At 35.4% G+C, this 23,619-nt stretch overlaps 1 protein-coding gene across 11 annotated transcripts in view; it reads right to left on the reverse strand.

Moving 5' to 3' along the window:
* Positions 1 to 23,619, reverse strand: part of FGD4 (FYVE, RhoGEF and PH domain containing 4) — a 253,013-nt gene that overhangs the window by 59,399 nt on the left and 169,995 nt on the right. For all 11 annotated transcript variants that reach the window (XR_011977110.1, XR_011977111.1, XR_011977108.1 and 8 more), the window contains 4 exons: positions 14,340 to 14,429; positions 5,819 to 5,964; positions 3,998 to 4,154; positions 151 to 289 (listed from right to left, as the gene is read on the reverse strand). Coding sequence is in view for 7 of the 11 variants with exons in the window: in XM_072654332.1 (XP_072510433.1) it covers positions 151 to 289; positions 3,998 to 4,154; positions 5,819 to 5,964; positions 14,340 to 14,429 (532 nt within the window). In the remaining 4 variants the exon portion in view is untranslated. The remainder of the gene's footprint in view (positions 1 to 150; positions 290 to 3,997; positions 4,155 to 5,818; positions 5,965 to 14,339; positions 14,430 to 23,619) is intronic.

A 23,619-nucleotide genomic window follows, 5' to 3' on the forward strand; every position in this document is an offset into this window, starting at 1 on the left:
ATGATCTTAGCAAAAAATTACATGTTAACTCAAGTTTTGGTGAAATAATTACCACTGATCCTGTTCTCTACTATCTAAATGTTATATATTGGAGGCTACTGTTAGACTGGGCTCAATGATCATCCTAGCATGTAAAAAAAAGTTACTTACTTTTAGCATCGTTCCAGTCTAAGGAATCAGGAGGCAATTTCCTTAGATAGTCTTTAAGGAGCATCTCATATCGGGGGATTCGCTGCACAGGTTCTAGCATGTGATGTTGCAATGTTAAGTTCCCACAAATCTCTTGTTTCTGGAAAGAGAAAAGATACTTAAAAGAAATTTTTTTTTCGTTCATTTAATCTAAAATAAATCACCGTGTAAAAAGATTTGTATTTGGAGCAACAACAATAAACAGGCAGAAGGGAGGACAAAAGTGGAATTATCAACATTAGAATTCCTAGTGAGTAGTAACCATTTTACTATTTCAGCTCACAGGCTTGGTAAAGGCAAATTTTCCAGATCTTTTTAGCAAGGAAAATCTCATTAAGGAGATTCATAGTATATCACTGTGCTAACTTTTTTTTGGTTGAACTCAATAGAAACAATTTTATAATTACTCTAAATATCAGCATGTTTGAACTCAAACCATATAGTTAAATAATACCTGTACTGTCATATCTGAATACGTAATTCATTCGACAAGACATTTATTAGATAAGTCTTTTATCCTTCCTAGAAACTAAAAGATGAAAATTCATTACCCTTTCTTATGGAAGAGCTATACTGACAATTTCTTTTTTTTTCCAGTTAGTAGTCAGTGATGAAGATTTCACTGAGATAACCCCAAAGTTTTCCCACAACCATATGAACAAAAAAGGAGGTCATATGATTATCGACTAGGGAGTATTTTAGAGATTACTTAATCCAGGCTTCTTATTATACAACTGAGGACACTGAGGAACAGAGAGATGTAAATGACTTGTCCAAGGTTAGTCAGATAAATAAGCAGAAGAGAGGATTTGCAACTAGCTCCTCTGAATGTCAATCAATGCCTTTTAATTTATTTTTTCACTTTTACTCCTAGTGGAACTTTTTGAAAAGCTTAAATGACACAAAAGACTTAAGATAATAAAAAAACTGGGGATCATTACACTAGGTAAAATTATATTAAGAATAGTTCTATTAATTTTGTTGTAGATTCTATTAAACTGAACTGCTATTTCTGCTTGGTAGAAATGTGTAATAAAGTCAGAAAGAGAAAGTATTCTAAATTGCTCCCGGCTATACATAAGGATGTTGCTGATATTCACAGTGGTGTTTCTAAGATAATGCCAAAAGGAGTTTCAGTGCACATAAGTAAAGTCAGATGAATGTAAACCAAATATACAACAGGCACACTCAATATATACGTATTGCTATGTACATATTGTCTCCCTCTTTAGAATATGAATTCCTTGAGATCAAAACTATCTTGTATTTCTTAATATTCCCAGCACTTAACAAAATCCTTTGCACAGATTAAGCATTTATTAAATTTTTTCATTCATCCATTCATTAACAAAGTACTTTTTGTGACATGTAATAAGACTTTTAAAGAATATTTATATCTAAAGTTTCCCTTCTTTCTTACCTATGACCACTATTTCTTTACAATACAGATTCCCAATCTCTCATCCCTTCCTCTTCACGCTACATAAGGTTACTTCTCCTACTTTGCAGTGTTAGTCTCAATCTTTTATTATTTCAACTTTAAGAACAGACTTAAGAAGATGCTCATGCTCATGCATTCATTATTCAAGCAAAAGAAAGAATTAGATGAATCTAAGGTCAAAAAAAAAAAAAAAGGAATTTGAAAACGATAGCATATATGAAAGGTCCCTGACATACATTGTTTGTCCCACTACTACATGTAGTCAATTAACATCTCAGTACTCCAGGTAACTGTGAGACTGTAGTAGAACATGTGCTGGTCTGTATTGATAGACAGAATTTCTTCATAGAGAGTTCCCTAAAACAATGAAGTAATATTTCATGTCCAAAAAAGAAAAAAAACAGACCATCTGTAAACTTGTTGGTAAAATCTTCAGAGGAGAATAGTGGACATTTAAGCACAGTGTCACCTTATGAAACAAGAAGGAGATGATGGAAAAATCACTTTATAGAAACCTTGAACAAAGGCCCAACAAAGAAAATTCTATGGTTGTTAAGAATAAAACTAGAAGGAAGACAACAAATAGAAATTATATGTCAAGATTTCTATAATAAATGTTTTCTCCATCAGTGATGGTAGATTCCATTCTATTCAGAGAACTGTTGAGTTATTGGTAGAAACAGCACTAAAAAAAAGATGTGGAGAGAACCTAGACTAGACAGAGGTCTGTGCTATACATGACACAATTTTGAGGGGAAGGAGTGATCAGTTCTGAGGAAGGACATCAAATTGGCAGCGTAAAAATATCACAGACCTCAGTATTAACAAAAACAAAATCAAGAAAATAAAAAGTCAAGTGATAAATCTCCCTCCCTCCTATACTTTTGTAGAAGATCCAAAATTGTCATTACAAATGGAAGGGAAGGAGATCCCACATCAATCATATAACAGATCCACTGAAGAATCACAGTACACATTAAACCCATTTTATAGTTATAAATAATAATGTTACATTTATATAGCATTTTAAAGCTTACAAACATGGTTTATATACATTAAGGTGAGAATTATAGCCAGGCCCAAAAGTACACTTATCTTAAATTTTTTTTTTTTAACATATCTGATCAAAGAAAAATGTGTCAAATGGAAATTATGGTAGTTATAGTAGAGTACACATTTGAGAAAAGAGGAAAGAATAACACACTGCACAATCAATCAGTAAAAACTAGAAATACAAATGCAAAAACAAATCATCACCCCAAGGTGATATAGTCTATCTGAAGTGACCAAAAATAATATTATGAACACTAGTTCTGTATAAATCATGTAAGATTTAAATTCTCCACCATTACTCTGATAAACTAACCTGTAGAATAGAGGCCAGGAACAGATCAAGTGAATATAGTATTTGACAAATAGTTTAATAAATATTTGCTGATTGATTGATAAGGAAACATTATGCAAGTTTATAAAAGAATGGGAAAAATGAACTTTCTTTGCTACAATAATAGGCTATGCAAAGCATTTTTTATTATTTTTAAGAGTTCCTTGTGAGAAACGATTCATTTGAACCCCTACTCCATTTCAATCAGTATTAATTAATTATGGTTCCATAAAGGGTAGTGATTATGAGCAATTATTAGTGGCATACTCATCTACTAATGTGCATGTAGTCAGCCATCTAACAATAGTCGAAGAATATACATGTATAAATATATATTTTACATAAATCATATATACTTAGATAGTAGGTCTCAAACTTTGATCCAACATGTACCACTTTTTTACCAGTTATGAAGTTCACTTGCACAACCACATGAATGCTAACAAAATATCTCTTTTATTTTGCTCAGATTCCATGTCCAAGCCTAGCAAAGGTGGCACGATATGGAAAGTCCTCCAATTTGTTTTTGAATCTCTGGACCACTCATCTCTTTTCCAACATGAACAGATGACCATCTTAGGACCACTTAGTCAGGAGAGATGACACTTGCCTTGCCCATTTTGTGACCACCCATGTTGATACATCACTTCTGGCCCTCTTAGAAGGTCAAAATCAAAGTGTAATAACCAATTAGATTCTGTATTCATGTCTATTTTTAAGGCCCTGGGGAAAGGAGGCATCTCAGATCATGAGGAAGACCTGACATACACTTCATTAGAGGGAGTCATGGACCCTTTAATAAAGTACTATATTGACTTAGATCTCCACCTCAGTGGTTTTTCTTGCAGATTGGACAATTTTGGCCTCCACATCCTTCAAGGAATGGGAAAAGGCTCATAATTGTATAGCTGAAAGAGATCTTTCATTTTTTAATAGTCTACTATAACAAAGAAAACTACTTATAGACTTCACTGCCCTATTACCTGAATTTCTTCAATTACTGCTTTAAATTGAGGCATCCGATCAGTCATGGTTTTAACTAATTCCATTGCATTATCAAAGCCTTTCACATACTCTCCATACATTTTGAGGAAAGGAGCCAACTTCTGTAAGATGTCACCAATTCTAGGAGTAGTTTCCCTGTAGAACAAAGCAGTAAATGGATTATTAAGTTCTCTTATACTTTGAGCAAATTAACAAAATTGTAGAGAAGTCATCTTTTCTTCTCCATATCAAAACAACTGAATCTCAGGGGTAAAAAGTGTTGTGCCCCTGAGTCAAAGGTGTAAAGTTCTCCCCAAGAGCTTAAAATCCTAATCAACCTTGTCTCTTCTCATCTAAAAGCAGTTGGAAAAAAAAGGCAAGTGCACTTTCCATAAATACCCAAAGTATAATTTTTTAGGCTACAAATGCAGTATGTTATTTACCAGTACTTTCTGGGTAAAAATACATATGAACAACCCCCTATTTCAAAGATCCCTCCTACAAAGGTTTCTATAAATACTATGACTATCTCATAAAGATCATAGGTGCCATGAGGCAAAATGGGTAACTGGTAGTCTATGAAGTGCTTATTACTCACGATGGAGCCAAGGGCAGTGTGTATTTTTATTGTTGAACCACAAACAGGGGTAGGCTGTAGCCAGAAAGTAGGCACTATGTAAATGTTTGTTACCTGCCTTTCTTCTTCATCTATCCCTAGAAAATCAGCAAACACTACAAATCAGAGCTTGATCTATTATTTTGTTAACTATCTATAACTTAAAGTGATGAAAAGTGTTAATAATGCAGATTAAACTTAAAAGTGTGTCATGTGCATTCTTTTTTTTTCTTGGGGGTGGGACAAGGATAGTTACTTTTTAAACACTTATTCATATAACTCTGATTCATAAGGCTGTATAATATAAACTATGGAAAAAAGACAAAAGTAAAGAAGAATAGGAAAAACTTCTTTTTTGCTCTAATGATGTTAAAAGTTATTCTATGGGAAGACAAAGAAAAACTTAAGAATCTGAAGAGATTGTTAAGAGTGATAATAGAAGAGGTAATAGAAGTGATAAGAGAAGTAATAGAAGTCCAATGGACTTCTTGGCTAGGGAGAGAGTGAGAGAATGAGGTTTCCTTCTGTGCAGAGCTACTTTGATCTTTATACTGCAGGGAGGTTGAAGAGAATAACTGGAATGAGACATCTGGGAATCTTGAGGGTTCTTAACTTTGAGATTTAAGTGATGGGGCTAGGTTTTCAAAAGTAAGAAAAAACCACCAGCAATCAACAATGATGCTTTTCAGGTATGATTTTTTTTCTTCACAGTTAAACAAGTGTAAAGATTATTGATGCCTTTGTGATATGATTGATTATAGTGTTAATAAATTACACATCCATTAAATAATTAATTCTAGGACATTTGGTGGGCAGTGGGGGCTGGAGGGGGTAGCAGAGAGAGATGTGAGCATCTGTTAAAGGAGAAAGGAATTTCTCTAGTTTATTATAATTTTTACTGAACTGAGCTGGGAATCTGACCTTAGTGACTTGATATGTTGAAATTTTATCAATAAGAAAAAATGAAAAGATACTCTTAGATCATGCTAGAATTTGAGATAACTAAATATAGGAATGAATCAGGTATAGTCTGAGAGGCTGACAAATAAATAAGGATGATAGACCCCAGACCTTGCCATATAAAATACATACTCAGGTTTTGGTTTTTGGGGTTTGGTAAACAAAACAAGTAATGTAGATCTTAATAGCATGGGCAGTTTTCTCATCATGTAAACCCATCATTTAAAACCCATTTTTTTCTTACCATTCCTGCATTCGTTTCTCAAGCTCTGGCAAAAGAAATTTACTGTGGAATGCATTTATTGATGAAATATTAGAAAATATCTTGTTCACCATCTCTGCTGGAAATGAGCCTCGATTAGCTTCTTCCAATAGTTTGCAATAAAATATCTGAAGCAAAAGAACAAAATAGGAATATTTGAATGCTAAAAAAAACTTTAAAAACAAGATTAAAGGAATTAATTATGATTTTATGCTTAGGAGTATATACTTTCTTCTAATACAATGGGAAGAGTCCAAGCTTGGTAGTCAGAAGATCTGGGATCAAACCTGTTATCAATGACTAAATATCTGGATGACCTTTGGGAATCACTTAACCTACCTCAGTTTCAAAGCAGTGCCTTGGGCATAGTGGGAACTTAGCAAATGTTTGTTGAACTGAATTGTACTTATGTGTCTTTTTCCATTCATTTTCCTTATAGCACATTATATACCCTAATATGGAATTTACTGCATACTTTTTTAATATAAGAATTTGTGAACCTATTCTAGTCCCCTACTGGACTATAAATTTCCTTAGAGAAGAGATTTTATTTATCTTTGCATTCTGCACAGTGCCTCTTACACAGACACAGTGTTAATACTGAATGAATTTACAGTACTTTGAATTTTAAATACTCAGTAACAAATATTATTGTCCAAATAATGGACAATCTAATAAGGTAATTTAAGATAAAAATATTCCTACATGTACAGCTAATAGCTGTATTTTAAAAATAAACAATTTTTGATGTACTTCACACTAAGGTTATTGCATCTCCTAATTACTTATGATGAATACAGAAAGGAGATTTATTCACTGACAAGTGTCCAGATGGTTGCTAAATACGTAAATTCACTTCCTTTGCATTTTCTACAGAGACAAAGATGATGACTTAAGCAACTTGAAAAGATAGGTACTAGTTGGACAATACAGAAATTAAGGCTTTAAAGTTCAAAGAAAGGGAAATGTATGGTAAAAAGCTTCAGAAGAGGTACTGGCAGGACAGATTTTTTTTTTTTAGTTTTATTAATTTTTAGATTTCAACATTCATTTCCATAAAATTTTGAGTTCCAATTTTTCCTCCCCATCTCTCCCCCACCCCATAATACCTTGCATTCTGATTACCTCTTCCCTCAATGTGCCCTTCCTTCTATCACACTCCACCCTTCCCTTACCTCCATCTTCTCTCTTTTCTTATAGGACAAGATAAATTTCTATACCCCATTACCTGTATTTCTTATTTCCAAGTTATGCAATAACAATTCTCAACATTCATTTCTAATACTTTGAATTCCAAATTCTCTCCCTCCCTCCATCCCCACCCATCCCCACTGAGAAGGCAAGCAATTCAATACAGGCTATATATGTGTCGTTTTGCAAAAGACTTCCATAATAGTCATGCTGTGTAATACTAACTGTATTGCTCTCCATCCTACCCTGTCCCTCTCTTTTTTTCTTATTCTCTCATTTGACCTTGTCCCTTCCCAAAAGTGTTTATTTCTAGTTACTCCCTTCTCCCATTTTCCCTCCCTTCTATCAACCCCCTCACCTCATTTGTCCCCCTTCTCCTCTACTTTCCTGTAGTGTAAGATAGATTTTCATACCAAATTTAGTGAGCATGTTATTCCCTCCTTAAGCCAGATGTGAAGAGAGTAAGCTTCACTTTTCCCCTCTCACTTCCTCCCTTTTGTCCTCCATTGAAAAAGATTTTTCTTATCTCTTTTATGAGAGTCTGCCCCATTCCATTTCTCCCTTTCTCCTCCCAATACTCTCCTCTCTCACCCTTTAATTTTTGTTTTATTTTTTTTATAGATATCATCTCTTCTGATTCAACTCAACTTGTACTCTCTGTCTATGTGTGTGTGTGTGTGTCTGTGTGTGTGTATAATCCCCCCACCTACCCAAATACCAAGAAAAGTCTCAAGAGTTACAAATATTATCTTTCCATGAAGGAATGTAAACAGTTCAGCTTTAGAAAGTCCTTTATGATTTCTCTTTTCTCTTTACCTTTTCATGCTTCTCTTGATTCTTGTGAAAGTCATATTTTCTATTAAGTTCTGGTCTTTTCATCATGAATGCTTGAAAGTCCTCTATATCATTGAATGACCATTTTTTTCCCTTGAAGTATTACACTCAGTTTTGCTGGGTAGGTGATTCTTGGTTTTAATCCCAGTTCTTTTGACTTCTGGAATATCCTGTTCCAAGTTCTTTGATCCCTTAATGTAGAAGCTGCCAGATCCTGTGTTATCTTGATTGTATTTCCACAATACTCGAATTGTTTCTTTCTAGTTGCTTACAATATTTTCTCCTTGACCTGGGAACTCTGAAATTTGGCCACAATATTCCTAGGAGTTTCTCTTTTCAGGTCTCCTTCAGGAGGTGATTGGTGGATTCTTTCAATATTTATTTTGCCCTCTGGTTCTAGAATATCAGGGCAGTTTTCTTTGATAATTTCTTGAAAGATAGTGTCTAGGCTCTTTTTTTGATCATGGCTTTCAGGTAGGCCCATAATTTTTAAATTATCTCTCCCTTATCTGTTTTCCAGTTCAGTCATTTTTCCAATGAGATGTTTCACGTTATCTTCTATTTTTTCAATCTTTTGGTTGTGTTTTGTAACATCTTGGTTTATTGTATAGCCATTAGCTTCCCTGAACTCTACTCTCAGTTTTAAAGAACTATTTTGTTCGTTGAGCTTTTGAACCTCCTTTTCCATTGGCTAATTCTGCTTTTTAAAGCTTTCTTCTCCTCATTGGCTTTTTGGACCTCTTTTTCCAGTTGAGTAAGTCTATTTTTAAAGGTGTTATTTTCCTCAGCATTTTTTTGGTTCTCCTTTAGCAAGCTACTGACTAGCTTTTCAAGCTCTTCTATGGTTTGAGCCCATTTCATATTCATTTTGGAGGTACTGGAGGCAGAAGCTTTGACTTTCTCTGACAGTATGCCTTGTTCTTCCTCATCCAAAAGGATGGAAGGAGATACCTGTTCCCCAAGAAAGTAATCTTCTATGGTCTTATTTTTTTCCCTTTCTTGGGCATTTTCCCAACCAGTTACTTGACTTCTGAATCCTTTGTCAAGAGGAGGATCCTAGTGCTCCTCCTCCCCGCAGGACAGTGTTCAGGGCTGAGATTCAGATTATCTGCTCAATTCCCCCAGGGGCTTTGGGTGGGGGCCAGGCTGCCATTGAGGGCTGAGGTTCAGATTCCCTGCTCAATTCCCCCAGAGGCTTTAAGCTGAGCCACACTTGGACAATGGACCCCTAGGCTGCCCACTGCTGCTGCTGCCGCCTGGGGCCAGTGCCGGGGAGACCCCACTCTCCTTTCGCCCAGCTGGGAAAGCCCTCCCACACTGACCCTTGAAACTTTCTTTGTTGCTTTTGGGTTGAGGGATCTGGGACCCTCCCTGCTGGGGATTCTGCCACAGACGCCTGTTTGGTCCTGTTCCTCCCCATGCTGTGTGGCCAGGGCTGGGCTCTGCTCTGCTCAGCTGTGCTGCTGAGACACGGACCTGGGCAAGAAGGATCCAGAACATGCCCACTGAGTACAGAAGTGGTGGGACACTACTGGATGGGGAAACTTATAGGAGGGCAGAATTCTTAGTTTTGGTTCCAGGCAAGTGGGGAGAATTGAAAGAGGACCTGAGGTCAGAGGTGCCATCCCACATATCCTAGGATTAGAGGTGATTACAAAAAATAAGCTGCTACCAATAAAAAAAAAATGAGCAGACAAAGGAGAAAGAATCTAACTATAGAAAGTTACTATGGAAATAGAGAAGATTGTGGTCAGTATTCAGAGGAAGATAGTAAAGTATAAAAAGCTTCCTCTGCCTGAAAGAGTAATGCCAAATAATAACTTGTTGAAAAAGAATTTATAGAAGAACTTAAAAAAGACTTTAAAAATGAAATGAGAGATTGAGAAATTTTTTTTTAAATATAAGAATAATCCAAGAAAAGCAAGAAAATTATGAAAACAAAGTCAACCAATTGGAAAAAGAAATTCAGAATTCTTTTTAAGATTTAAATTTATTCATTTATTTTTAGACTTCAACACTCATTTCCACAAGATTTTGAGTTCTCAATTTTCTCCTGATCTTTCCCCTCCCCTCCAAGATGGCATGCATTCTGATTACCCTTCTCCCAGTTGGCCCTCCTTTTTACCATTTTCCCCTTATTTACTTCCCCTTTACTTTGTTGAAGGGCAAGATAGAATTCTATATCCCATTGCCTGTATATCTTATTTCCCAGGTACATGTAAAAACAAATTTTTTACATTTGTTTTTAAAACGAGTTCTAAATTCTCTCCATTCTTCCCTCCTTACCTATCCCCATTGAGGGGCAGCTAGATGGTGCAGCGGATAGAGCACCAGTGCAAGAGTCAGGAGGACTTGAGTTCAAATCTCACCTCAGACATTTGACACTCACTAGTTGTGTGACTTTGGGCAAGTCACTTAACCTCAATTGCCTCATCTTGAGTCATCTCTAGTCATCCTGATGAATATCTAGTCACTGGATTCAGATGGCTCTGGAGGAGAAGTGAGGCTGGTGACCTGCACAGCCCTCCCTCACTCAAAACAAAGTCAAGTGCAAGTCATGTCATCATTTCTCTGATGGCATGGTCTTCTTCAGCAATGAAGGATGAACACACAACCCCATTGAGAAGGCAAAGAATTCAATATAGGTTTTATGCATGTGTAGTTATGCAAAACACCTTCATAGTTGTCATGTTGTGAAAGACTTAACTATATTTCCCTCCATCCTATGCCACTCCCTCCCATCATTCTATTTTTTTCTTTGATCCTGTTCCTTTTATTAAGAGTCTGCTTCTGACTACCTCCTCCCCTATTCTGTCCTACCTTGGAATGGTGGGCGGAGTATAGGTTAAGTAATAGGAAGGCAAGGTACCAGTCAGAAGTAAAGGGAGGGATAGGAAATAAGAGATATAGACAGACATAAAATAAAGATCAGGAGAGAATTTATTAGGGGAAAAAAATCAGGGTAGTAATCATGATCTAAGATAAAGTTAAAGCTAAAACAGATTTAAGCAAAAGAAAAAAATGGGAAAACTACATTATATATCAGCCATATTAATTAATATTGTTATAGACTACTTAAAATAACTAGACATTATAAGGTTGGAATATTTCAGTAGTGTAGGAAATGATGAGCTGGTGGATTTAGGAAAATATGGAAAGACTTGGACTTATGAAGAATGAGGTTATCTAAGGACTTCTGGGAGCCAAAGATGGTGGAGTAAGAAGTTAAGCCACTGTCACTCCCCTGTACTGACTTCTGAAAGCCCAGAAAGTATCATCCCAGGAAAAACTCTTGAAAAGAGGCCAGCAGAATGACAGGGTACAACATTCTTGTAGCTTAGAAAACTTGAGGGATTATTGGGAAAGGTCTCTCTCACTCTGGGGGTAGGAGAAGTAGTACGGAACGGGAGATGTCCCAGCAAGCCAGTGGCAACTCCCACCCCAGAAAATCAGGGGGAGTTCCTGAGCTCCAGAGTGGCAGAGCAGGCAAGTGACAACATCAGGACTCCCAAGTACCTTGGCACAGGCAGGAGAACCTGTAGACACTAGCTTGGAAAACTATCATGTGCCTCAGTGGATAAGTAGCCATCCTCCAGAGGCCAGGCTCCCCACCCAGAGAGCTCCAGTATTGCTGAGTCCAGTTCAGTACCAGGTAAGCTGCCAGACCCCTACAGCCTCCAGCTGCCAGCACATGAGGCCTCAGCACACAAAGCCAGTGACCAGGTCCCAGGCTCCCACCATATGAAGCTTGGGCCAGTGCCCCCTGTGCTCCAGTAGGAGAGCTCAATTTTATTTTATTTTATTTTATTTTATTTTATTTTATTTTATTTTATTTCATAGTTAAAAGTTCCCTTTTATTATACTGAATTCAATAATACTTTTCTAGACATATGTAGTTTTTCCAGGAACTATTGGATTATGATCATGTCATCTGTTTACAAATATAACACATAATTTATAGAATAAGATTCCATACTTTCTACAATGCCAAAAACCCCAGGCAACTTTCCTAGCTATGGTCTAGTCTATATGCTTACTATCAGCTAAAATATGCAAATACATACCTTTACAAAAGTATGAAACTAATTATCAAGAGGAAATGTAGTTATTATTGTTACTTTTGTTGAGGAAAGAAAATATCCTCAAGACTCCAAATACCTAACAATGATAAAAGATTATACAAAAGTGTACTGTTTACATAACTTTTGGTGTCAGCAACCACTTCTAAACACGAGTGTAATTATAGATATCTACATATACATGTGCATATGTACATATATATCTTTGTGTACATGGATACATATGTATAATTGTATGTATGTATATATGTGTATATGCACACACACATACATGACACAAACACATATATATCTGTGTTTAATTGTAGCTTTCTTGGGGAAAAGGAGAGGAGGAAGGGGGGAAAAAAGAACAAAGTAAAAAGTGCATAGCAGAGGAAAAAAAATTTACCAGGAAAAAAGAAGATGGAAAGCTCTGAATACAACGCATAGCATTTATTATACGAGCTTTCTTGAAACAGAAATTTATTGTCTATTTTGAATCTTCTCTTTTATTCTGCTGTGTACTTGGCAGTCCTTTCTTTTCTCTTCTTATTCTGTACTTAAGTTTTAATATTTAAGCTTATGCTTCTTTTTCTTTTCTTATTGCATATTTAAGTTTAAAATAAATTAATAAAAAAAAGTGGAATATATTTGAGAATTATAATTATAAAAGACCTTATCTTACCAGCCTAACAGAAATTTGGTTTACTCCTAGGATAAAAGACATATTAAGGAAATGAGACTTGTAGACAGCTCCAGAGATGTCAGTTTTCAGAAGACAGTGAATACTGAAGCAATAATATTCTTTTCTACTATCAAAGTTTTGAGGCAAGTCACTTAACTGCTTTGAGCCTCAGTTTCCTTACCTGCAAAACAAGGGGGTTAGAGCAGATGTATTTTAAGGTCTTTTCTAAGCCTAAATCTATGATTCTATGGTCACATTAATCACCAATAAATAAATCTTCAAAATGCCCTGAAAATTTTTTGACACTTATTTTACTTGATAAAGTGCTTTAATTTATATCTCAAAAAACTACTTTGAAAGCATATATACATTAGAAATACATGAAGATACAGACCAGCTGAACCTTATAATTCCCACTTTTCTCTACTAGAAACACCCACAATTTGGTTTATTATCAAAATATAGATTTCAAGATGTTAGCACCCCATCTCTTGGCCTGGGTTCTTTGCCAATCTTTGCCAAAGGCAGAAAATGTGGACTTTCTGTAATTTTTTCTTGAAAAGTTAATGTAATGCTTCTTTTCAGGTTTTTTTAAAAAAAGTTTCTACTATTTCAGAGGACTAAAATAATACATTGGGAAAAAAAAATCAAGCAACAAACATTCATTACATGGTCACCACATGCCAGACGCAGTGCTATATGCTCAGGACACAAAGAAAAAAAAGCACAAAGTTCCTGCCTTCAAGAAGCTTACATACTAATAAGAAAGAAAACATAAATTAAAAAGTACATACAAGCTACAGAGCAAATGGAAGATAACTTTAGAAAGGACAGATCAAGTGATGGTGGATTGGGGAGAAGAGCCAGGGAGCCCTCATACAGAAAGTGAGGTCTTCACTAAGTTTTGAGAGAAGCTAGGCATATAAAAGAGGTAGAATATTCTAGGCACATGAAAAGGCCAATAAGAATGTACAGAGATGGGAGGAACAGCAAATATAATTGGATCTTGTAGTATGCAGAGAATAGTAAAATATGAGAAGACAGGAAAGGCAGGAATGGAAAAGGTTGTGAAGAAATAGCCAACAACTGAAAATTGTTAATCTAGTACTGTATGTAAGTGTTCATGGTCTTCATCTGGCTATGGGCCTGCTGACATTCTTACCTTCTCACTATGAGAACAGATGAAAACCCTTCTTACTTGGCTTCTGAACACCTTGGACTACAGGCTTTTTTGCTTCAACTTTGCATCTGCTTCCTTCGGTCTCCTAGAGATCTTAGTGGGTATTGGTTCTAGGATGTACGTTTGCACACACAGGCACACACTTTCTACCTCTTATATTACCATGATCCGTCCTTCCTCTTTTGGATGTTTCAACTTTAGTTGCAGTTGGTCTTTAGCCAAAGTTTTGGTTCCTCTACCTACTGCCATTAGTTGAAGGAACTGAAGCAAACAGTTTACAATTTCATTTCTTTTCCTATGATTAGCTACAAGGGCTTATTGCTTCTATTTTGTTATGAAGAAATGTTTAAACCTAGCAAGTCCACACACAAAAAAGCAGACCATATTAAACATTTATTTCAGGCAATTACTAGTAACTAAAGAGTTGGAAACTTTACTTTTTCAGGGAAAGAAAGCTTAATATTCTAAAATTTAGATGATTTACAATGTCAAATAAAACAATACAAATAACATAGATAAGAAAAATAATTTTTTTCCTAAAAAGGAAAATATTACCTTGTCTAAAAGATCAAGTCGATTAACATAGGCTCTTTCTGTAAGCAAGAGTTCAGTGGCAATTTTGTGAAGTTTCTGTTCATCTGTTTCCTAAAAAAAGATCAGTAAAAGGAAAATATTTATATAAGCTTAAACATTGATTTTTTTCTCACTGAATAATCAAGAAAACTGACTATCCCATAAACAATTATTTCTCAGCTACCTATCAAATTCTTTTTAACCATCAAGGAAAATTTAATCAGAAATTTGACTAAAGCCAAATATAAAAATGACACATTTATCAATTACAAAGAATTCTTCTCTTTGATCTCTCTTCAGCATCAGATAAAATTGCCTCTATCCCCCTTCCCCCTCCCCTGGCTTCAATGACATGTCCTGATTCTTGTTATTTTTATAACACACCATCGCTGTGTCTCCCCATCAATGATTATAATTCTTCCTCCTAACTCTGTAAATGAGGGAGTAATTGAAGTCTAACCCCAGGTTTTCACCTGTCCTACATTCTCTCTCCCTCACAGAATTCTTCTAACCCTAGAACTTAAACTAACACCTCTAGGGATAAAGGCTCCCAAATTTTACATGCATGTGTGTATGTATAACATACATATATACATATATATTCACATGTGTATACGTGTGTATGTATAACATACATATATACATATATATTCACATGTGTATACTCACACAAATATATGCAAAAGCCCCCCCCCCACACACACACATACACACAAGTATATATGTATATATCTCCTCCTTCAGAATACTCCTTCAACTTGCATTTTGGCTAGTAGGTTGGGTTCTTGAAGGCTAGCTTTTACCTCAGGTTCTAAGGCTAAACCTGTGAATATGTACTCAAAACACTGTCTCAACGAGTCCCTTATCAACGTGCTTCCCATTAACAATGGCCAAACAATTACTTCTTGGCAAAGGAATAGTAGTTACAAAACATCTTATATGCTCTCACATATGTACACAGTGCCTATGGAAAGAATGCACTCAAACTTAAGAATACAATGACAGTGAGGCTCACATGTAGGATACATATATGGTAAAGGCAACTCACAACTCCTTATGCTATACAATCTGGAAGATTTTCTTTCTTTGCAGTTTTTTGATGATGAATTTTTGGAATCCGTTGCTCTTCATAGCCCTGTTGTCAGTGGCCATGGTCCTTAAATCTACTCTTTTCCTGGATGTTTCAACATATTTGTGTCCAAATGGAATGTGTCTCTGAGAACTGTTCCAAGAGCTCCTCATCATAAAGGTATGGCTGATGAGAAGGGAGGGTAGGAGAAATTCCTCTAAAAACCCTTGTAGCCATCTCCCTAATCAGCAGCTTTTACATATGAGAGCCTTACGTGTCTAAGGGTTTTAGATATGTAGGTTCCCAGATGTGTGGCTCATTTGTTTTCTGAGCCCACTGAATTGGTTAACTTTCTTAAATCAGAAAGGTGTTTGCTTCTGATGAAGGGCTGAGGGCCATCAATTCATCTATATTCAATATAGCACTTCATTAACATCTTGTGATAAAATTCTGGGCTTTCTGACAAAATCAGCTGAGCTGAGGAGAGCAATCCTTTCCCACAGATAGATGGCACAGAGGAAAAAGTGCTGGATTTGAAATCAGGAAGGCCTCCTACAGAAGGTCTAAGGTAAGTTTTGAAAGAAGTCAGAAATAGAGGTAAGGAGGCAGAGTATTCTAGGCATACGAGACAGCCAGCAAGAAGGTACTGAGTATCATTGGATCTTAAGAGTACACAGAGAAGAGTGAAATATAAGAAGACAAGAAAGGTAGGAAGGGAAAAGAATCAAATCTTGCTCAGATACTTATATCGTACAGTTTGTAAAGGTGTACAACCCTGGCCAGGCTACTTAACCTCTCTGTGCCTCAGTTTCATCATGTGTAAAATGGAATAATAGTACCTATTATACAGCATTGTCAAGAGGATCACAAGAGATAACAAAGTACTTTGCAAATTTAAAGCAATATATACACATATGTAAGTCCATACATACAAACACACAGCTAATATCTCTAACATCCTGAGTTTCATATATTGTCAGTAACAGGTCTAAATTCAATTAAGTTTAAAAGTTTTTTACACTGAAATTAACAAGCTAATTTCTTCCCACAGAAGTCCTTACTCTTGTTATTGCTCCTATTATTTTCTCAGTCATCCAAACTTGAAACCCAAGAGTATTTTTGACTTCCTCTTTTTGTGCTCCATTTAGTTAGTCACTAAATTCAGCTAGTTCTCATTCAACATTTCTGAAATCTGAACTTTCTTATTTATTTTTATTTTTTTCTTTAAATTACTTTCACATTAGCCATGCTGTGAAGAAGAATTAGAATGAATAAAAGAAACCACAAAAAAGAAAAACACACAGAAAAAGAGAAAATAGTATGTTTCAGTCTGCATTCAGTCTCCATAGTTCTTTGTCTGGATGTGGATAGCATTTTCCATCATGAGTCTTTCACAGTTATCTTAGATCCTTGCATGGCTGAGAAGTCTATCAAAGTTAGTCACCAGCAATGTGGTTGTCACTGTGCACAGTGTTCCCTTGTTTCTGCATCTTTCACTCAGCATCAGTCCATAAAAGTCTTTCCAGATTTTTTCCGAAGTCCGCCCGCTCATCATTTCTTATAGAACAACAGTATTCCATTACATTCATATAACAACTTATTCAGTTATTCTACAATGGATGAGCATCACTTCAATTTCCAATTCTTTGACACTACAAAAAGAACTGCCTTGAATATTTTTGTAAATGTGGGTCCTTTTCCAATTTTTATAATTTCTTTGGGATACAGACTCAGAAGTGGTATTGCTGGGTCAAAAGGTATGGACATTTTTATAGCCCTTTGGGCATAGTTCCAAATTGCTCTCCAGAATAGTTGGATCAGTTCACAAGTCCAGCAACAATGCATTAGTGTTCCAATTTCCTCACTTCTCCAGCATTTATCACTTTCCTGTTTTTGTCATGTAAGCCAATCTGATAGGTGTTGAACCTTCTTCTTAATATCATTACCTTAAACTAGGTCTTTATCATTTCATGGTTGAGATGTTGCAAGTCATTTTTTCCTTTTACTATATATTTAACAATTGCAAAAAATATTTTAATAGAAAAATAACAAGAAAAGAATGTATAAAATTATAAACTATTATATAATTTACTTTTAAATATACATTAAATTTGATAAAGTAGCAACAAAAGAAATAACTTGATTTGTCTCCTTATCTTCTTTTTCCTCTTTATCTCACTGCCCCCAGAATAATATTCCTAATCAGTCCTTTGCACACATCACTGCTCAATTACCTTCAGTGGCTCCCTACTCCAAACCAAAGAAAATTCAAACATCTTGGACTCATATTCAAGGTCTCATCAATAGAGCCTTTACTTACCTCACCAACATTATCTTCCATCTCTCCTTTATAACAATTAAATTCAATAGACATTTATTAGCCCTCTATTCTATCCAAACTCATCTGCTTGCTTAACCAAACTTGCCATGTACAGGTCTAACTCTAAACTTTTGATCATGTAGTTTCTCTACTCTGTGATGCCCTTCGTTCACTATTTTCTATTGTTTTATGACCTAACCTGACATAGTTCTGAGTCTTAGCAGATCTCATCCACATATACAGAAAACTGACACCAAAATGTCACTATCATTTACATCTTCCCACAGACTTTTCTCTTGTTCCAGATTACACTTAACTTCTGTGCATTTGCATTCCCAATCAATTATTCTTTCTTTTATTTCTTTAGTGAGACTTGTCACTAAGGTTTCAAAATTTTACATTCTGCCAATTATTTCTATTGAGTAGGCTATAAATTCTGCTTTCACAGTTCTTATTTCTCTTTTAAATATATCAAAAACATCTTGCTGTGGTTCTGTTTTCTCCCTAGGAATCAATAGGGTCTTCTACCTTATTATGTGTTGATTCATTTTCTTTTGTATTAAAATATTTATTCATAGATATCTGAGTTTGCTTAGCTGATCTGGAGCCCATATTCCCTTTTATTATTAATATCTTAATTGGTTAACCTACTTATATTCAATGTCTTTAAATAAATTTTCTTCTTTCTGAGAATTTCGGTAACTTCAGTCTCTTTTGCTTATTTTTCCCTGTTTTCACTTTCTGACTCCTTTCTTTTTGATTGTGCTTTCCCTGGGGGCTCAAACTCAAGGTTTTCTCAGCAATTCACATTTCATATCTCCTTCAAGTGTATCTCCTTCAAGTGACTTTAAAGGGAAGGAACTAGCTCAAGGTAGAGGCCAGCCTCTTTCCCTCAGGCTCAGGGGAGTGCCCAACAGTCATACAACCTTACTCTGCTGCAGTTCTTCCTGTTCAGTTCTCTTTCATTGCTTGTGTTAATGCAATGTATTATATTTACAGTTTTCTCAATATTGACTCAACTCTGCATTCCTAGTATAATCTTACTTGATCATTGGTACGGGTCAATGCTACTGATCATACTTTTTTGGTAAACCAATGTAGCCTCTATACTAACCAATTATATTAAATTTTTGTGTTGATATTCATCAGGATTGTTGGTCTCTAGTTTTCTTTTATTTTGATTTGTGTCTTCCTTGTTTATGTTTCATGACTATATTTTTATAATGAGAAATTTTTGCAACGAGTTCATTTAATATATGAATTGAACATGGTTTCATGTTTGATAGAAGTCATGTCTGAATTCATCTGGTCCTTCGGTCTGCCCCCCCTCAATTGAGAGTTTATTTTTAGCTCTCTTTAACTTATTTTTTTGAGATTTAATTATTTAAATTCCCTTTCTTATTCTGTTCAGCGGGGTATTTTATATTTTTTGTTTATATTCATCCACTTCAATTCAATTTTTTTTGTCACTATTAGGCAAAATAATGCCTAATAATTTTCCTCATTTCTTCCTCATTCACTGTAATCTCATTAACAATAATAAGAATGTTATTTTCCTTGCTCTTTTAAAGAATAAGACTATGATTTTTATTGCTTCTCCAAAAAGGTTGCCTTCTAGTTTTACTTATCAAATCAAAGTTTTTTTTTTCCTTTCAATTTTGTGAATCTCTTCTGTGATTTTCAGGATTCCTATTTTGTGGGTACAAATTAGCTTTCTTAATTTGCCAGTTTTCTAGTTAAGTTAAATGGATAGTTCATTCATTCATTCTGTTCCCCTCCCCCCCCCCCCCGCTTTGTTTCTGAAAATGTAAGTATTTAGAGATTACAAGTTTTCCCCTAAGTATTGCTATGGCTGAATCCCAAACATTTCTGGTATGCAGACTCTTCTCATTTTCCTTGGTGAAATTTTGAATTTTTTCCTATGATTTGTCCTTTGCTCTAAGAATTCTATAGGATTAAAATTTTAATTTAAATTTATAATCCTTTAAACAAAGGTCCTTTATTGAATATAACTTTTTTTGCATTTTGGTCAGTAAAGCATATGTTAACATTTCTGCTTTCTGAATTTACTTGGGAGGTTTTTAATGCCTGGTATATAATCAGTTGTGTGTGTATGTTTTTTTTTAAGGTGCCATGCACATCTGAGAAATATGTATATATGTTTCTGTGCTCCTTCAATAATCACCAGAGATCTATCATATCTAACTTGGCTAAAAATTCTGTTCACGAACTTTATTCTTTCTTGTTTAGCTTTTGGCTAGATTTGTCTAGCTGGGAGGGTGGGAGGTGGGAGGAAGAGAAATTCCCAGCTGTTGAGGTTTGGTTGCTTATTTCCTCTTGTAAATCATTTAGCCTTTCCTTTAAGTACATCTTTATTACATCTTTATTTTTTTGAGTTTACCCAAAACAACAAATTTTGCTCGTTACTTATTTTTAACTATCTGGAATTTTTTTCAAGTGTATTTCATGTAAAGAACAATATATTGTTGGATTTTTCATTCTAATCCTTTCTATTACCCTTCTTCATTTTATGAGTGAACTTATCCCATTTCCAGTTAAAATAATTAACTGTGCATTTTCCTGTATTTTATTCATTCATAGATCTCCCCTTACTCATTCTCTTTTTACAAAGGTGTTGAGAGAAACAGTGCGGTCAATATGAGTGATTTATATTTGATGAATGTTTTTTCTATTACTCTTATTCTTTTCCTCTCATCCAGTCTGAGTACAGAATCCTGTCCTTTCATTCTTTACATTTATTAACCACTTTATGCTCTAATTTCTTTTTTTTTAATTTTTTAAAATTTTTTTATTTTTTAATGTTTAACAATCACTGCCATACAATTGCGATTTTATCCCCCCCACACCTACCTCCCACTACCCCCCTCCCTCCCCACGACTGCATACAATTCTGTATAGGTTCTACATATACTTTCCTATTGAGTGTATTTTCACTATAGTCATGCTATGTAGTCAGACTAAAATAAATGAAAGAAATCATATAACAAATCAAAACATGATACACAAAAACTTACACATACACAAACATGATCTGCTACATTTTGCAAATGACTTCCATATTTCTTTCTCTGAGTGTGGAAGGCATTTTGCCTTGAGAACCACCTTTGGGATTTTTTTTTTTTTAAGAAGTTCTTGCGTTATTACGAAATTCCAAGTCTACCAGAAAAAACTCTCGCACGCTGTGGTCATTGCTGTGCACAAAGTTCTCCTGGTTCTGCTCCTTTCACTCAGCATCAGGTCATATAAGTCCTTCCAGGCCTCTCTGAAGTCTTCTTGTTCATCATTTCTTATGGCACAATAGTACTCCATTACATTCATATACCATAATTTATTCAGCCATTCCCCAATTGATGGACATCCCCTTGACTTCCAGTTTTTGGCAACTACAAAAAGTTATGCTCTAATTTCTAAAGATGGTATTTACTAATTGTTATCACTGCTCTGTTCCTGAACTTATCCTCCCTGTTAATCTCCTTTTCTTGTACCTAGAGTTTAATGTATTTAAATTGCAAACTATATATGTATAAGTATTCACTTTTCTTTTGGATAGTTCCAAAAATTGTCAGGTTTATGTGTGGTCCACTTATTTGACTCTATGTTTCCATAATCTTCCTTGTAAGCAAATTTCACCCCTTACTACTTTATTCTCTAGCATATTCCTTTCTTTTTATTTTAACATTGTCAATATTTGACAAAATGGCTTCTTCAATGACCCCTTGAAACCATTAGGGTTCAGAGAGGACACAATTCTCTACTTCTTTACAATACAAATGCTTCATCATCTTTTTTGTTGTTCTTGTTCAATCATTTCAGTTGTGTCTGACTCTTTGTGACCCTATTTTGGGATTCTCTGGTAAAGATCCTGGAACAATTTACCATTTCCTTATGCAGCTCATTTTACAGATGAGGAAAATGAGGCAAACAAGTGATTTGCCCAGAGTCACATACCTAGTAAATATCTGAGGCCAGATTTGAACTCATGAAGATGAGTCCTCCAGACCTCAGGCCCAGAACTCTGTACCACCTAGCTGCCTTCATTATCTTATGGTATAGTACTAACTGCTCAAATGAAATTTTTGTTCTGTGTTTTCCATGATTCCTATGTGTGCAGACTGAATTATTTACTCAGCTCTAGTCCCTTGCTAGAGAATTCTTGGAAGGTCTATATTTAATTAAAAGTCCTTCTGTTCTTCCTCTGCAAGATTATACTAAGCTTTGAAGCTAGGCTGCTGTATTGCAAGTTATACTGTCCATTAATTGATAGCTTCCAGGCCTTATATGAACCTGATTGCATCTTCTTGGTATGTGACATCTTTCCCTTATGGCTACTTATAATACTTTGTCTTTGATGTGGAAGCTCTGAATTTTGAATATGACATTTTAAGTAATTTTCACCTGGGGCTTTCAGGAATTGATTAGTGGATTCATTCAACTGTGACTTTGCTCCATGGTTCTAATAGGTCTGAGGAGTTTACATTTACGATTTTTTGAAATACAGTATTTAGACTTGAGAGGGGAGGGTGTCAAGTTTTTCAGGTACTCTGATAATTCTTAGATTATCTTATCCTGTTTTATAAGTCAGTTTTCATTTCCTTTTTAAAATAATAGCTTATTTTTTCTGATCAGTTTTTAATCTTTTAATGTTGTTCTTGCTGGTTTGTGGACCCCAGATAAAGAATGTCTTCTCTAGAAGAAAGAATGGGATAGGAAATGAGAGTTCTTAGAGGAAAGAACTGTAAGGAGAATGAACTGTTTTGTACAAGAAACACCAAACGTTACTCAAATAAAAGACTCTCTGGAAACTTCCCCAATAAGAAATGCAAGAATAACATTAAAGAATTTAAGAAAGATCATAAAAAATAAACTCAGAGATACTGGCACAGGACCACCTGGCATGTCTTGCCTACATCAAAGGAGGCAGTGTGCTCTATTAACAAAGCAGAACAGGAGTAGGTCAAAAGAAGTATAAGATGTTCAAATGTAGAGACATCTCCACTACAAATGTTCATAGTGATTATTTGTGCCTGACCTGGGGTAGATCCTGACTTCTGAGCTCATATGGGTCTGATCAGCCAGTCAGACACACTATACTTTGACCCCAACATAGCAACGTTATTTTGGTCCTTTCTGAGAATAAAGGATAACAATCATCTCTCCCTTGTTTAATTACTGGTAACAGGGGAACAGCTAATAAAATTCTAGTTCTGGGAGCATATGCATAGGACCCATCTGGATGCTAGGTGAACTTAATTCAGGCATGTGTAATGTAGGCTTTTACGCTCCATTACCAAACACATGCAAGCATTCTATGGCTTTCCTGACTTGTTAACTCATGTGGAACAAAAGCCTTTTGACTGGCTGCTCAGCCAGAATTGAGTATGCATAGAAAAGGAACTAATCAGTCAAATCAATCTCACTCTCACTGTTCCAATAAAGAGGACAAACCTGGATGGGAAGAGAGACCTTGGACCTTTATCTTCCTATCCTTCTACAGATGCTTGCAAGTACATAGCCCTACTGTTGTTTCTATTTCTATAGTGTCTATTCTTTCCTGTTGTTAGGTCAAGTGATGGGATGACAGAATGAACTACAACTTTCTAAGTTCTGAGATACTAGACTAGTCAGTAATTATATCAGAAGGTATATTAGAGTTTTCCAGCACCCAAACCTAGTGAGGTGCCAGCACAATCCCAAAGCGCAACCTTCTACATAGTCAGTGAATCCACCTGGCAGCAAAGATGTTATATCTTGGAGAAAAGTAAATGATTTCTCTAACAAATGGCAAGGAGCCACTAGCTAGAAGATCCTATAATTATAGCAAATTATGGAAAGTCCTAAAGCCAGATCTGTCC

This window comes from Notamacropus eugenii, chromosome 3 (assembly GCF_028372415.1).
Source record: "Notamacropus eugenii isolate mMacEug1 chromosome 3, mMacEug1.pri_v2, whole genome shotgun sequence".
In the NCBI taxonomy this organism is placed as follows: domain Eukaryota; kingdom Metazoa; phylum Chordata; class Mammalia; order Diprotodontia; family Macropodidae; genus Notamacropus; species Notamacropus eugenii.